Source organism: Anabrus simplex, chromosome 4, assembly GCF_040414725.1.
Source record: "Anabrus simplex isolate iqAnaSimp1 chromosome 4, ASM4041472v1, whole genome shotgun sequence".
In the NCBI taxonomy this organism is placed as follows: Eukaryota; Metazoa; Arthropoda; class Insecta; order Orthoptera; family Tettigoniidae; genus Anabrus; species Anabrus simplex.
The window spans coordinates 39,655,214-39,671,490 of record NC_090268.1 but is presented as its reverse complement, the minus strand read 5'-3'; the positions used below and the strand labels follow the sequence as shown (position 1 = coordinate 39,671,490).

General features: G+C 39.3%; 1 protein-coding gene across 2 annotated transcripts in view; it reads right to left on the bottom strand.

The window, feature by feature from the left end:
- The window catches only part of ida (anaphase promoting complex subunit 5 ida), a 163,749-nt gene that overhangs the window by 138,537 nt on the left and 8,935 nt on the right, over positions 1–16,277 (bottom strand). The window contains exons 1-3 of one of the 2 annotated variants that reach the window (XM_067146187.2): positions 13,580–13,686; positions 11,975–12,066; positions 1,306–1,516 (exon numbers count right to left, since the gene is read on the bottom strand). In XM_067146187.2, the coding sequence (XP_067002288.2) occupies positions 1,306–1,516; positions 11,975–12,066; positions 13,580–13,595 (319 nt within the window). In that variant the 5' untranslated portion in view covers positions 13,596–13,686. Of the gene's footprint in view, positions 1–1,305; positions 1,517–11,974; positions 12,067–13,579; positions 13,687–16,277 lie in introns of those variants that run through there. The other variant, XM_067146186.2, reaches the window with a different exon arrangement.

The following is a 16,277-nucleotide window of genomic DNA, read 5'->3' as shown; positions in this document are numbered from 1 at the left end:
CAGTAAACTACTCTGGATTACAACTGTTAATTTCTTTACAAGTAAATTATTGTGTTTAAAATCATTAAAATAGCAATATACTATTACAAATAGTTATTACTATTACAAACAATAACAGGTCTGAAGGAAATAACTCAAACCAACAAATAAAAAGAATGAATGAATAAATACATGAATAATAATAATTTCGTGTGGCTATTACTAGCCGAGTGCAGCCCTTGTAAGGCAGACCCTCCGATGAGGGTGGGCGGTATCTGCAATGTGTAGGTAACTGCGTGTTATTGTGGTGGAGGATAGTGTTATGTGTGGTGTGAGAGTTGCAGGGATGTTGGGGACAGCACAAACACCCAGCCCCCGGGCCACTGGAATTAACCAATGAAGGTTAAAATCCCCGACTCGGCCGGGAATCGAACCCGGTACCCTCTGAACCGAAGGCCAGTGCGCTGACCATTCAGCCAACTAGTCAGACAATGAATGAATAATACTATTATAAACAAGTGTTCCATGATAATTAAATTAAAAGACAGTATCATCCCTCATAAAATTATGAAAATTGCATTGCCTTGACAACTCTCAGGCTGATCATTTTCAGTTCAGCTATATCCCTTGGTCTAAAGGATGGTTGCCCACTTGTACTTCCTCTTAAAACAATGACCACCACCACCGCCACCTCTCTTGGCAATGTGTATACATTGTATATCTGTTTTTCATGGATGCCAGTTTACAGAAGAAAAGGATACTTGCCAGCTCACTATGTCAACTATGACATTAAAATAAAATAAAATATGGAATGGTGTTTGTTCATTTATAATTTCTTAATATTAACCAATTCCACCAGATAAACAATTAGGAGATTTAAGTAATGAAGGGAACAAAACAAGTAACAGATCAAATTATCTATATTACAGGATTGTCCAACTAATGCAGAACAGCAGCTGACGAAAGGCTGAGGCGTTGGCCAGCAAGCTGTTGCTTCCCAGTGAACGGATAATAAGAGAGCAAGCTAAAGTAACTGCTTGATAAATTCTGATGCACTTTAAAAGTACTCACCCTTTGTGCCATATGAAATTCCTGTTTGCTGAGAAAGATGGCTATGAGATTTCTTATGAGATTTTTCAGGCATTGTCCAATGTCTTCAAGATTTTCTTCTGATAGCACTGTATGTTGCTTCTTATCATTAATACTTTCCACTTTATGAAATTTATTAATCTATACACTCTCCCATGACTTGGAGCTGGGTTTTGTGAGCTAACAGAACATTTATGTATGTTTCCTGAATGAGTGAAAAGGATCAATTATACATACCAATTATACTAGTCTTATAAACTGCAGGTTGCAAAGGACTGGGTTCAACCATCAACTGCTTTACATTCTGCATTACACCTCCGATTGAGCCTACACCATTTTTATATATGTCCTCCATATTTGCATGAAAAGTCTTCAAATGTTCCTCTAACAGAATATATTTATTCCCATGTAAGAGGTCATGAAGATCCCGCAGCTCCATATCAGGACACTAAGAAAATAAAATGTTATTAAAATAAATATTAGTAGACTTACCACATATTTGTAAAAGACTGATGGAGAGATAGATTCTATTGAACATTTTATATCTTTATCAACTGCTAGCAAAGGTAAATCTCAAGACTGAAAATCTATAATTTTGAATTCCATTTCTTACAGTAAGGACAACATTTCCACAAGGATATGAACTTTCATTTCATTCTAAAACTAATGAACTCCATATTTGCAAGTAAAACAGAGATAGTGTTTAAACAGATAATGCATGAGAAATTCACAAACGGGTATTTTCATGAAACTGAAAGTTCACGAAGACAATCTCATTGTGATGTGCAATATTACAAATATACATACAATGCATAGATAATGCTTGGAAATTTGGGGTAGGAAGTGTAATGTTGAGTGTATTGGGTTAATCAGCTGTCATGTTTAACATAGCTCGTTTGTTACATGTTCAACATTACCCATTACCCTCAAAACTGAATATACTGCACATAAACCCAATACTATGATATTCTCTGTAATAAACATCTCGATACAAGAGGTTAAATATAACATAATTCTCTTTCCTTATTAATAAAAAAACAGAAGATATAAGTCAATAAAATAATTACAATCAGTAGAATACCATCAATAGAATGAATACAAAAACACCATACACTAGAATACAAATAGATGATAAAAATCAACAGAATTAATACCATACGATAGAATACAAACATTCAATTAAGTACATAGTCTTGAAACCTGACCAGCGGTCTTTGAACTCTAGTGCTGCTTCTCAGGTTCTGGTGTCACATGTCGGTCTACGATAGTTGTGGCCAGAAGCTCCTCTTCCTCTAATGTATCAAAAGCTGCTCTATGACATAATGTTGTTGATGACGTTTGATCATGCCTCACATGCTCTAGGCACTTTCTGTATCGTCTAATAAAGTTTTCATCTTGAGTTTGGATCACATATAAATGGGGAAACACTGATTTCCTAGCAACAATTCCATATCGTCGCATATCCCGAATCCAGACCTTGTCTCCATCTTGGCGAGGTGGAAGCGTCCACACCCCATTCCTTTGAGCAAACTATTGTTTGTTCCGCAGTTTCATTTTAAAGTCATTCCTTCGAAATTGGTTAAACTTCTGCTGAGATACCTGTCGGAAAGCCATTGCCGATGGTAAAGTTGAGTACAGCTTTCTACCATACAGCAGCTTGGCAGGTGAAAGACCTGATTCTAATGGAGTGTTCCTATATTCGAAAAGTCCCAGGTTGACGTCACTGCATTTTGAAAGAATCCTCTTTGCTATACTGACTGCTTTCTCAGCACATCTGTTTGCAGGAGAGTATCTGGGGCTCAATACATCAAATGTAAATCCATACTGTACAGCGAATCTTTTGAACTCTTCAGACACAAATTGGGTGCCTCCATCTGAATGGAGAACTAGAAGCACCACATGACACGTGAACACATTTTTCAATCGCACTATAACCGCTTGAGATGTCAAAGAGTCTACTTACACCAGCTCCAGGAAAGGCAAGTAATAATCCTGAATGACTAGGTACCATTTGCCATTATGTTTCAATAAGTCTGCTGAGACTTGCTGCCATGGAAGTTGTGGCAATTCACCAGTCATTAGGGGTTTGGCATGGTGCTCCTGCTTGTTTTCCAAACATACTCTGCAGTTGGTTACAATATGTTCGATGTCCTTTGGGCAACCCGGCCACCACACCAACTCCTTGGCCTGTCCTCGGCATTTAACCAGTCCCTGATTTCCATAAAGTAATTTTTCCAACATTTCATGTTGAAGTATAAAAGCCTGCATATCTTTAATTAGCAAGCCTTTCACAATGTTCAGCTCCAATCTGTGTTTCCACAACACTGATGATTTTTTCCCATTTATCATGTACAATATTTCTGACAATTTCTTTGCATTTGGCATCCTCTTCTTGTGCTTGTTTTATTTCTTGGAGTTTAGAGTTGGAGCATGGAAATGCTTGGACAATGCTATCTGCAAACATCTGTTCGCAATCGTCTCCACCTTCTGAAATGTGTGCCACATACAAGGGATTGCAAGACAGACAATCGGGAACAGTGATTAATTTGCCTGGCATAAATTTAACAACATAATCAAAATTTCCTCCCCTATGAACCATGTGACCTTGCTGCAGTGGGGAGGGTTGCGTGTTCCTGTTACCACTACTACAGTGGTTACACAAAACAAAGCACTAAACATAATAAGGTTGGGCGGGGGGGGGGGGGGGGGGGGAGTAAGAGCAACTACACAATGTCAGAAAACAGTACACACTCAGCGAAACATCAGCTGGACTACGCGGATATCCGCCAACAACAACATAATACGTAAATATCAGTAGGGCCAACTAGTGGACAATAAACCAGGAAGGTGGAAGGAGCTAGGACTTTACCGAGGGCATGGACATGGCTTAGGTTGCGGTTCAGATCAAAAATTGGATGTATGGCTTTTCAGGCGTTTGCTCTATTAACCAAGCCTCTGAGGCTTCTGATAAGTTCACCTGCATACACCCCAGCATAAGTGGGTAGGGTCTGACACATCCCACTCTGACGAGTCTAGTGTCAGACCTAAGACGAAATGCTGGTTAATAGAGCAAACGCCTGAAAAGCCATACATCCAATTTTTGATCTGATTTTTGATATGCTCTATTGGTGGAAAAATATCTAATTCCCTCCATGGGAATTTAGAATTACCATTAGGTTGCGGTTTCCGAAATAATTCGCCGTGATCCTTAAATTTGAAAAATATTACTTACAAATGGAATTTTACACATACATTACGAAACAAAATCCACCAACTTGCAACTTATGAACTATAAGCTCTGTGATACACCTAACTTAGAGGTTCTTTGATAATGCTTTTCTGCAAGTTCAAAATTTCAAACCAACTATACATCTAGTTACCAATGGAATTTACAGTGAAGTAAACGTACTCTCCAAAACTCTAGCGTACATCAAGTGACACTGAACTACCAGAGGCAAACCCCAAGGTAAATATATTAAACTACAATCTACATATTTCGTGAAACAAGAAATGGGAATGCCTCGAAAACAAACCGGCAGGCCCAGCTGAAAAGCTAAGGCATCATAAAAAATTAATTTGGCGAATCTAGGTTAGGCTAGGGCAGACTCCTATACGAAATAGCAACCGAACATTACGGAAATTTTAGCTGGAATGGAATTCAAGAGTGCTTACCCGAAGGGGGTCCATCCCGGAAGCGAGGCGTCGCACACGATGTAAAACTTCAGACAGACCAAGACAAACTAAGGCAGACCAGGCCAAGACAAGGCAAGACAGACTGAATTATCACGAACGCAGCTTCGCTCTCTGTATATAGCTAAGCCCTGGCCTTGGAGTAGCCAATCAGAATGCATGAGTCCGCCCATCCCCACCTAGTTTCACCAATCACAATTCCTACTTTCAGTCGCGAACTTTAACTAAACTTCTCGAATATGCACGTTTGCGAATCTTCCATTTCCAGAATAGTTAGAAAATGCCTTCTAGAACACATAACCAACAAAAGTTAACACACCCTGTTCAAAAATTTACGTAACTTTCTGGATACTTCCATTAAGTACAGAACTGAAATCTACTTTTTACAAATACATATGTTACAAATATTATATTGTACAGGTTAGGTCGTTTCAAATAAAACATTACCACACTTTACAAATAAAGGCTTCAATAAACATTTTCCACTTCCTCTACAATGTTCACCTGTGACATCTTCCTCTCCCTGAAAGTCGAGCCACGCTCCACCATTAGCATAGTTTCACTGGGGAGAAAGCGATAAAACGTTCTCACACAGTACAGATAGTAAAGATACATTACTCTAACACACACGATTTCTTGAAGTTGACTTTCTAACTAATCAAAGCAAAACAAACCAAACTGTCACATAATTTTCAAAAATAATGAAGGTGTTCACAGATCCCCTATTCAATAAATATCACAAAAATCTACATGGATAGTCACATTACATCTTCAAAATACCTTCTGAACCTTTTACAATAGTTTAGACAATTTGTACTCTGTCCACCAAAGGATGTACACACTTTCTTTCTGCCAAATGTTAGTCAGCCAGGAACTTCTCGCTGATGATGCGGCTGCCGACACGGCCGTTTGCCGCCAGCCTCCATTCAACTTCAGTCTGACCCAGGTAGCTATGTAATTGCAGTCCAGTGCTATCTTGCACCAGATAAGCAGATGGGTGAGACACCGTCCAGTCCGACTGCCTCCACTAGGACGTTCGTCACAGGATCGTGGTGCGGCATGGTAGCGCCCAAGGCACAGAGTGTGCCTCCCAACTTGGCACTTCAGGTTGCCGTCAGAAGAAGCTGGTCACTGCAGCCACTGTAACATAAACAAACCGCAGCAGACAGGGAATACTTAAGGAAAGTATGCTGCTGGGCTCAAACATCTTGCGCAGTCACCCAAAGGATGGCTTAATGAGTATGCAGTAGGAACTCACCCTCGCACACCAGGGATATTAGGGCACTAGCCCCGGGGTAAGCACTGCTATCTATAATTCATTTGACAAGATTATGGTGGAGGTGAAAGGAACCTATAGGAGTTTACCCTAAACCTGAAAGTAAGGGGAATAAATTCCAAGGAGTGACCCTAAACTAAAAGCTACCTAACTTATAATACTAAATCTATTACACTAAATGATACCTAAAGTATTCACGTTACAATAAAACTTATTATCTTATAACTAAAACCTTATAAATACCTTACAATAAACTTATCATTATCTTATAACTAAACTCTTACAAATAGCTTACAACTAAATCTACATGGTCACCAACAATGGTATTTACCCCTCCCTACCAGACTTAAGGTACCTTGATCTGGGAGAGATGGACTTTGCTGATCCTTTTCCTTTCGGGATCGCTCACCAATAATGTCACCGGGGTGAGGAACTTTAAGATGTTGCAGGGACCTCGAAATCTGGCGGCCAACTTACTGATAACGTGATCCGCAGCACTACTGACGGGATGTGTTTTAACAAACACCTAGTCACCCACAGAGAGATTGTGCGGTCTTCGCCCGTGGTTGTAATTACGCTGGACCTTAGCGTAATAAACCTTCAAGTTCTTTCATGCACGGTGTCAATTAGCTCGGATCTTTTCTGGACTGGCATCGTCGGGCAGAAGATCATTAATTGACCATAGGTTAGATAGAGGAGAATTTGGGGTAAAAGCCAACATTAACGAAGCAGGGGTTTGCTTTTGGCTGTCATGGACAGCAGTGTTAAATGCAAATGACAACCAATTTAATGAGGAATCCCACTTGGAGTGGTCTGAGGAGTGATAAGCGATGAAGGCAGATTGCAGGTTACGATTCACTCTCTCAGCATAATTTGGCTTTGGGTAATATGGGGTGGTGGTTACATGAGCAATAGATAGATCAAAACAGAAATTCCGGAACTGGGCAGAAGTAAGGGCTCTTGCATTATCACTTACCAAAAATTGAGAGGGTCCAAACGAGGCGAATATCTGTTTCAAGCACGAGATGGTGGTGTTGGCGTTAGCCATCCGAGTGGGGAACAGCTACGTAAAACGTGAAAAGGCGTCAACACACACAAGTATGAAACTATGACCATTCCAAGATCTCGGGAAGGGCCTGATATAGTCTATGAACAGTCTTTCCATTGGGCGAGAAGCTTGCTCGGAAGACAAGAGACCTAGACGTGTATTCGGGGCGGGTTTGCTGATATTACAAATCTTACAGAACTTGACAAGGGTACGGATCTCACTATCCATGGATTTCCAAATGAAGTGGTTACGAATCTTCTCTCTTGTTTTGAAAACGCCCAGATGTCTGCCCACTGGGTATTCATGAAAATATTTGAAGAGAGCCGGGACCAGGTTAGTAGGGACTACAATTTTTGGGTCTCTACAACCGCGAGCAGGACAACACAGGACACCATTCTTAAGAATGTAGGGCTTAATATGCTCACCAGATTTAATCCTGTCGATAATAGCCTTTAACTCAGGATCGTCCTCTTGATGTTTGGTTATATCCTTGAAAAGGAAGGGAGAGTCAGTGAGAACTACATTCACAAAAGCCGATACTTCTTCGGGAGATGGGTCTGCCGGCTCTGACTGAGCGTCAGAGCTGCCTGGATTGAACATCCTACTAAGGCCATCAGCCACAACGTTTTCCGTGCCACGAATGTGGCAGGCTTGAAATTGGAAGGCTGAGATGAGCACTGATAGACGAGCGGTCCTTCGCGGCTTGGCCAGTACCCAACTCAACGCCTGATTGTCAGTTTCCAGATCGAAAGGAAGATGTTCCAGGTACATTCTGAAGCATTCTAAAGAGAAGACAACAGCCAAGGCTTCCAACTCATAAATGGAATAATTTCACTCAGCAGGATTCAGGGCATGTGAAGCATAAGAAATAGGACGACACCCTTCTTGAAATTCCTGAAGAAGAACACCGGATATGCCTGAGGAAGAGGCGTCCGTCTGAAGGATGAAGCATTTAGAAAAGTCTGGCATCGCCAGTACAGGAGCCTTACATAAGGCAGATTTCAAGTCTATGAAGGCTTCACGTTGGACATCACCCCACACAAATTTGGCATCCTTTCTTCTCAAAGCATTTAATGGGGCTGCACGTTCAGCAAAATTGTGAATGAATTTGTGAAAGAAATTAACCATGCCAATGAATCTGGCTACAGTCTTGACGTCCTTTGTAGGGGGAAAGTTCTGGATGGCAGCAGTACGAGACTGATCAATTGAGACACCCCTCCCCGACACAATATGGCCTAAGAAGGACATCTGGGGTTGTGCGAAGGAAACTTTGGATGCCTTTAGGGTTAGACCTGCTTTACGCAGTCTTTCAAGCACTTCGTTGAGATGGAGTAGGTGTTCCTCGAAGGTTTCACTAAAAACTACGAGATCGTCAAGGTAATTATAAACGAACTTGAACTTAATGTCCGATAGGACGTAATCTAGTAACCGTGTAAGGACAGCCGCTCCAGTCGCCAGACCAAAAGGGACGCACTCAAATTCATATAGGTTCCAATCGGTCGCAAATGCTGTGAGATGCTTGGATTCTTCGGCAAGAGGTATCTGGTAATAAGCCTGAATTAAATCGAAGGTGGTGAAAATTTTTGCATTAGAGAACCAAAAAAAAACAAGAGTGCAAATCAGGGAGGGGGGACAGATTGGAGGACTACCTTACGGTTCAACATCCGATAGTCAACTACAGGCTGATAACCACCTTGCGGTTTAGGGACCAGAAACATGGGAGAAGAATAGGCTGACTTGGACGGGCGTATCACCCCGTCAGCGAGCATTTGATCAATGATAGCCTTCAGGGCTTTCATTTTGGGAGGTGACAACCGGTACAGAGGAGACTGAACAGGTATGTTATCCGTAACCTCAATTTTGTATTCTAATACATCGGTGACACCTAACCTGTCGGTTAAGACATCAGGGAACTTATCGCAGAGTTTCCTAAGTTGATTGGCCTGCTCTTCGGGTAATTAAAATCAAAAGCCTTAGGTTCATCAGAATCTTCAGGAACAGCGTTAACGTGACAAGGCAGAATAGGGGAGCGATCACACAGCTCAAAGGTTCTTGCACAAAATTTAAAATGGAATCTGTTGAACTAGAGGTCCAAAATCATGCCTGTTTTAACAATAAAATTTGCACCCAATATGAATTGGCAGGATATATCCTTTGCCACTAGTACTGGCATTTTCCAGGTGAAATTGCGGACTCTAATCTTGACCTCTAGTGATCCTACAATGTTCAACGAATTAGAATTAGCAGTATGGCAGGTTAAGAACACGGGTTGTAATGTAGGTAACTTGCAAACAGTTTTCATAGAATCGTACCAGGTCTCACTCATCAAGCTGACACTACTGCCAGAGTCTAGCAACGCACAGACAGGTTCATTATTTACCTCTATGCATACATACGGTAGTTAACAAGAAGGTATGGCAGAAATCATACAAGATTGCAAGAAATGAACACCAGAGTCAGACTGGGAGCAATCATTAGCCTCAGAATTAAGTAAACCATCCAAGATACAATCATGATCGACAAGACAAGAAGCGTGTTCCAATGAAACAAATAGTGGAACCGTAGGTGTAACCAAACTGGAGGGGTATCTGTCGAGAGACCAGACTAACGAATGGTTCATTGAAAGGAAGGTAGCAGCCTTTCGAAAGATGCACGGGCGGCAGTTTAGATGATTGACTGATATGGCCTTTTAATAATATTTAACATGGCCCAGCTGTGCTGAAAGCAACAGGAAACTACAGCCATAACTAGCTCCCAAGGACATGCAGCTCTCTCTGTATGAATGAATGATGTCTGATGATGGCTTCCTCCTGAGTAAAATATTCCAGAGGTAAAATAGTCCCCCATTCAGATCTCCAGGTGGGGACTACACTTGTTAAAATCATGCTGAAATGCTGTTGGACATTGTCAGAATGGCACATGAAGATATGGTCAGAATGTGTCCGTTTTAACAAGCACTACGGGAACATTCCATTTTATTTATGTTGGTCGAAGTGGAAACACCATCTAGCAGTTCTGCGTCAGCTGGTTATTTACAGTGCCTTGCATACTGCTAACACCACTCAAGTAGATTTGGTGATTGATGATCTGATTACAGAATCAATATTTACCAGTTCCCGTTTTGCAATTGAAATGATTAGCAGTGATAGAACTAACAATTCTATGAGTATTAATACAAGAAAGAGTCTGGATGAGGAGCATACTCCAGTTGCTAAGAATTTAGAGCCAAATTTATTTATTTTTCAAATTTTACACATAGTTCATCCCAGATTTTAATATCAATTGTGTTTTTGTACATTTGTTTTTATGTTAATTGTGTGTTTGTACATTTATTTAGTTATTAGATGTATTACATTAAGGCTGAAGATGACCAACCAAGGCCGAAACTAGTCCCTAGTTTAGTAATGTAATTAAAAAATATTCCATATTATAGTATTTAAAAGGTGAACCATTACGGCATTAATTTAATAATTATTATTGTGATCACAATTCAATACGGATCAAAATCATGAAGTTTATATCCTATGATTACAATCTGACTGAACTTTGCAACAAATGGCATCAGTTAACAGTTGTTTGGTGGTTGTTGAAGTTTTAAGTCGTTCAGTTTTGTGGTGTGGCAAGTGAAATAAGGGTGGTTTGGTTTTACCTATGTGTTCTGACTTCGGAAAAGCTCCTAAATAAAAGTGCAAGTTCAGTAAAAAATTAATTTCCATACTTAGAAATCTACAAGACAACGGCAATGAAACAGCTGTGTGTTTAATGTGTAATTCAGTGTATTCCATACTTTATGGCAAACAGTCAAGTAAGTTATTACAAAGCACTTGAAGTCTCAAAAGCATAAATTAACTCTTCAAACAGCTTTAACTTTCAAAAAGTTTAAACAATTTTGTACTTGTTTTATTCGACAGTGACTGTACAATTTAGCCGCGAGTGAGGGTATGTTCTCTTTCCACGCTGTCAAACACAATCAAGTTTTAATTCAGTGATTTGTAAGTCTGAAATAATTTGATAGCTATGTGCTCCAAAAATAATTTTTTGGAAATGTAAATTATCTCTAGGATAGAGAAAACCAGTAAGTTTCATTTATATGCATTTCTCATATTGCTTTCTTAAAAATATTTGCTTACATGTCCCAGATTTTGACCATTTTAATAAAGCAACCTGAAGTGGGCACCTCATATGTTGGAGCATCATGTTTTCCCTGAAAACTCCAAAAGCAATTAGTGGAACGTAAAGCCATTAACATCATCATCATCATCATTATTATTATTATTATTATTATTATTATTATTATTATTATTATATCATGTTTGTAAGTTCATTTGGGCTTGGCATTGATGAATCAATCAATTAGTTGGAACATCTCATTTATATGTATACAGAATAGATTAGATTTGAAAATATTAACTCTTTCAGTTGACTGCAGGTAAAGTAAAGAAATGCTGCTGCAAATAATTTATATCTCTGCTCTACAGGACTTCAGTTATTGCTCTCTTCCAGTATCCAGTATTCGGGAGATAGCAGGTTCGAACCCCACTGTCGGCAGCCCTAAAAATGGTTTTCCGTGGTTTCCCATTTTCACACCAGGCAAATGCTGGGGCTGTACCTTAATTAAGGCCACGGCCGCTTCCTTCCCACTCCTAGCCCTTCCCTGTCCCATTGTCGCCATAAGACCTATCTGTGTCGGTGCGACGTAAAACAACCAGAAAAAAAAATTTTAAAAAATATTGCTCTCTTCTCAGGTGACCAATGGGTAAATATGTGAAAGTTCATGAGACTAAAATACTGTATTACATTACTGGAATTAAGTAGCAACTGTCTGAATAAAATATTTTTGGCTTAATGAATTCATGACTGGAAGCACATTACAATTTTATTTTTTTTCCTACCTGTATCAACTTCAACACCAACATGCAGAAGTCTCTTCTAACCTGCGGAGGCACAGGATCAGGGTCAAACAGTAATTTGTTGTCTACTTTCCCTGTAAATAAAATGAATAAAATGAATTAAATGCATATCCATAATTAACCAATACAACAGTGCAGCAACATCTTGAGAGCATAAATATTTAAATGGGTATTATACCTTCAGATTTATATGTAAAGAGCGTTGATATTGGAATTTAATTTCACAACTATGATGGTTTATGGAATGAGAAGAGATAATTGTTTTCTGTTTCAAAACGAAACAGTCCTCCCTATCTCCTGATAAAAAAAACAAACAATTGATTTTCATTAATATTAATTAACTATTCAGGTGGTGGTGATTATTGTTTTAAGAAGAAGTACAACTAAGAAACCAGCTATGTGCTCCAAAAATAAATTTTTGGAAATGTAAATTATCGCTAGGATAGAGAAAACCAGTAAGTTTCATTTATATGCATTTCTCATATTGCTTCCTTAAAAATATGCTTACATGTCCCAGATTTTGAACATTTTAATACAGCAACCTGAAGTGGGCACCTTATATGTTGGAACATCATGTTTTCCCCGAAAACTGCAAAAGTAGTTAGTGGAACGTAAAGCCATTAACATTATTATTATAGAAGGGATCCGGCACTTCGAAAAATGAAGGTGTCGGAAAGGAGGGCAAGGGCCACGAAGGGCGTGAAAGTAAAAGACTCCCTAGGCCTTGAGTGCGCTAATACTGTTAGGGTTGGAAAAAAACAAAACAAGAGTTGACCAAGGGAGGTCGGATAGGATAGATGGAAGTGAAAAGCCTGGCAAAAGTAAGTGAAAGCAATGCCAGGACTCAGCTAAGGGTCCTGTGGTTGCCAACCCACGCTCCAAAGTTCAGAGCCCCTAGGCCCCCTTCTAGTCGCCTTTATGACAGGCAGGGGATGCCGTGGGTGTTATTCTACTGCCCCCACCCACAGGGGAATTCACTATTCATAAACACAAATGGACATGATAATCTGTATATGATAGGCAACCAATAAAAAAAAAGGGCACCAAAGATTAAATTTTGCAACTAAACTTCATACTAACTCATTCATTTTCTTGGCAATGACAAAATGGGGAAGTGCTAGGACTGGGAAGGTAGAAACTGTAGCCTTAGTTACGGCACAGCTCAGCATTGCCTGGTGTGAATATGGGAAACCACAGAAACCACATGTACATTAGATGCTTCACAGAGCCACCAAGGTAATATCTGCAATGAAATGAAATGGCAGATGGCTTTTAGTGCCGGGAGTGTCCGAGGACATGTTTGGCTCGCCAGGTGCAGGTCTTTCGATTTGACTCCCATAGACGACCTGCGCGTCCTGATGAGGATGAAATGATGACGAAGACAACACATACACCCAGCCTCCGTGCCAGCAAAATTAACCAATGATGGTTAAAATTCCCGACCCTGCCGCGAATTGAACCCGGGACCCCTGTGACCAAGGCCAGCACACTAACCATTTAGACATGGAGCTGGACATATCTGCAATAATTACATTATTCACATATTTACACTTGTACAGTAACTGATTCGCCCAATAACACTTTCACTCCCATTTATGTACATTGTTTTATTCAGGTACAATTTTTTGCCTATTGGCTTTATGTCACACCGACATAGGTAAGTCTTATGGCGACGATGGGACAGGAAAAGGCCTAGGAGTGGGAAGGAAGCAGTCGTGGCCTTAATTAAGGTACAGCCCCAGCATTTGCCTGGTTTGAAAGTGGGAAACCACGGAAAACCATCTTCAGGGCTGCCGACAGCGGGATTCGAACCCACTATCTCCTGGATCCAAGCTCTTAAATATAAATATAAATCAATATAAATATAAATATAAACATAAAAATAAGAGGTTTAAAACAAAAATTATTATGGATAAGTTTGTTAATGGTAAACCGTAAGTGTAAGTTCTAGAACAATGTTACCAATTTAACCTTGTAAGAATATTTATAGCTGAAGATGTTCAAAATATGAACAAAACATGTCCTATGTTTAACAATTAAGCAATAAAATAAGGATGAGATCCTAATTTTATAATTGCTTTTAATGTATTGAATAGGTGGAAATCAAAGTTTTATTGTTCCCCTTTTATGAGACAAACAATACGCAAACTAAGAAGTAAAATAAAAGATCTGAAGTCCTCGAAGAAAGCTGAAAATTCTGCATTTGATGAACAAGTTAATAAAATAAGGAAAGATGGTGGAAATGAGGAAATGAAAGCATTATTTCTATTAGAACAAATAGACGCTTAAGGGAAGAAGTATGTAAGATATGGAGAAACAACTTTTAAAATTTCTGTCCTTTGGTAAAGAAAATCGCCAATGGGCTATAGATTCATTAGATCACTTCACTGCCTCCAACTTCTGCATCAAAAGACACTTAAGAATTATGTTGGCTTTTCGAATGGAGAAACAGGGATAACATCCCTCATTAAACAAAGACTGCATTACGAAGTCACGAATTTGACATGCGTGGAGGAAAAGTTAGGATCCCTGATCATAGATGAAATGGCTATCAAGCCCAGAGTACATTATGATCATAATCTTGACCAATTTCTAGGACACTCCGAGGATGAACTTGAAGAATCTGGCCTTAGCGACAGGATTGCAAACAGGCTTCTGTGCTTTTTGTTTCGAGGGCTCTCTATATCTTTTCGGATTCCTGTGGCGTTCTATTTCGCTCACCAATAAACAGGTACACAACTGCAAAAATTAACTCTGAAGGTGTTGTCTGAAGTGGAAAACACAGGTTTTCAAATTTAGCGGTTGGTTACTGATAACTGTACAGTTAATGTAAATATGATGAAAGACTTGTGCAATGGGACCATCTCGCCTGAAATCCAGCATCCAAATGACTCTTTCTGAATTTCGACTCTAGTCATGAGCTAAAGAACATTCATTCCCAGTTTTTACAGAAGGATTTTTTCCATGAGAAAAAAATGATATCAAGCATCCATATTAAGAAACTATACAATATACAAAAGCAGCAAACAGTGAAGCCTATTTGTGATTTAATAAGGAAAGTAATTTTTCCATCTAACCTGGAAAAAAATGAAAAAATGAATGTCCAAAGGGCTAAATTTTTATTTTCGCCATGCGTCACAGGAGCTTTAAAAGCACTACCTATTGTTGCTCCAGCAGTAGTGTCAGATATGGGATCTCTTAACAAGAATTTATGGAACATATGAGGAAATGACATGATATTCATGATGTATGTAACATTAAGCACTCTTACATGTCAATAAATGCAGATAAAATTATATTTACGGAGTCAGATGATGAGATTAAAATGGCTTGAAGACACGTTTCTTCCTTATTTCAAAGAAATTCATAAATATGTTGTCAAAAGTCACCGGATTAGTCAAGAAACTTATGAAGCCCTGGTTCTTACCACCAAGTCCACTGTGCAGTGCATTAAATATTTATTATCAGTTGGGTTCCATTATATACTAAGGTGGAACTTGAAGAGTGACGATACTGAACTTCTCTTTAGTCATCTCAGAAGAAGAGGATTTAATGATATGATGGATGTGAGGTCCTGCATTTATGCCATGGAAACAACTTTAATTACGGGCATGATAAATCCATCTGACTCTTCGAACGTGGAAAGACAGGCTTTCAGGACATCAGCAGCAATTCGTCAGAAAGATTCAAAAGATCAGAGCAAATTAGGTCTGGAACCTACTGCTCTTCCAACAACAGTTTTGGAATTTCTTGATGGGACGCTCGAAGGTAAGCAAACTAATCAATTCATGATTATTGTATTTTCTTTATAATGTATTATTTTTAATAGGCCTCAAAAATCTGCAAGTTTTATATTATCTTAGATGCTACTGATATTAAGAATGACACCATTTCTTTTCAGAGAAACCTGTCACTCTGGTGTTGTCTTCCTTGGCCATGATAGGTGGTTATCTTGTTCGAGTTGCTGAAGAAAATTCCAATTGTGAATCATGCTTGGGACAGATATCCTTGGCCACTAATGACAGTCCACTGATGTGCCTCATTAAGATGCAAGATCGTGGAACATTACGCTACCCCTCAAGAAAATTTGTTTACTTTCTGCAAAATACTTTGAATTTTATGCGTCACTCCTCACGTTATCTGGGCAATACAAATTTAGTTGAAAAACTTAACGCTTTTGTTGTTCTAAAGTTGACTGAGACATTCAAATTTGATGAGTGTGATCAGCACTGGCTGTAACTCTCATTGCAAAACTTTTAAAACCAATTCTCGACAATGAAGCTCG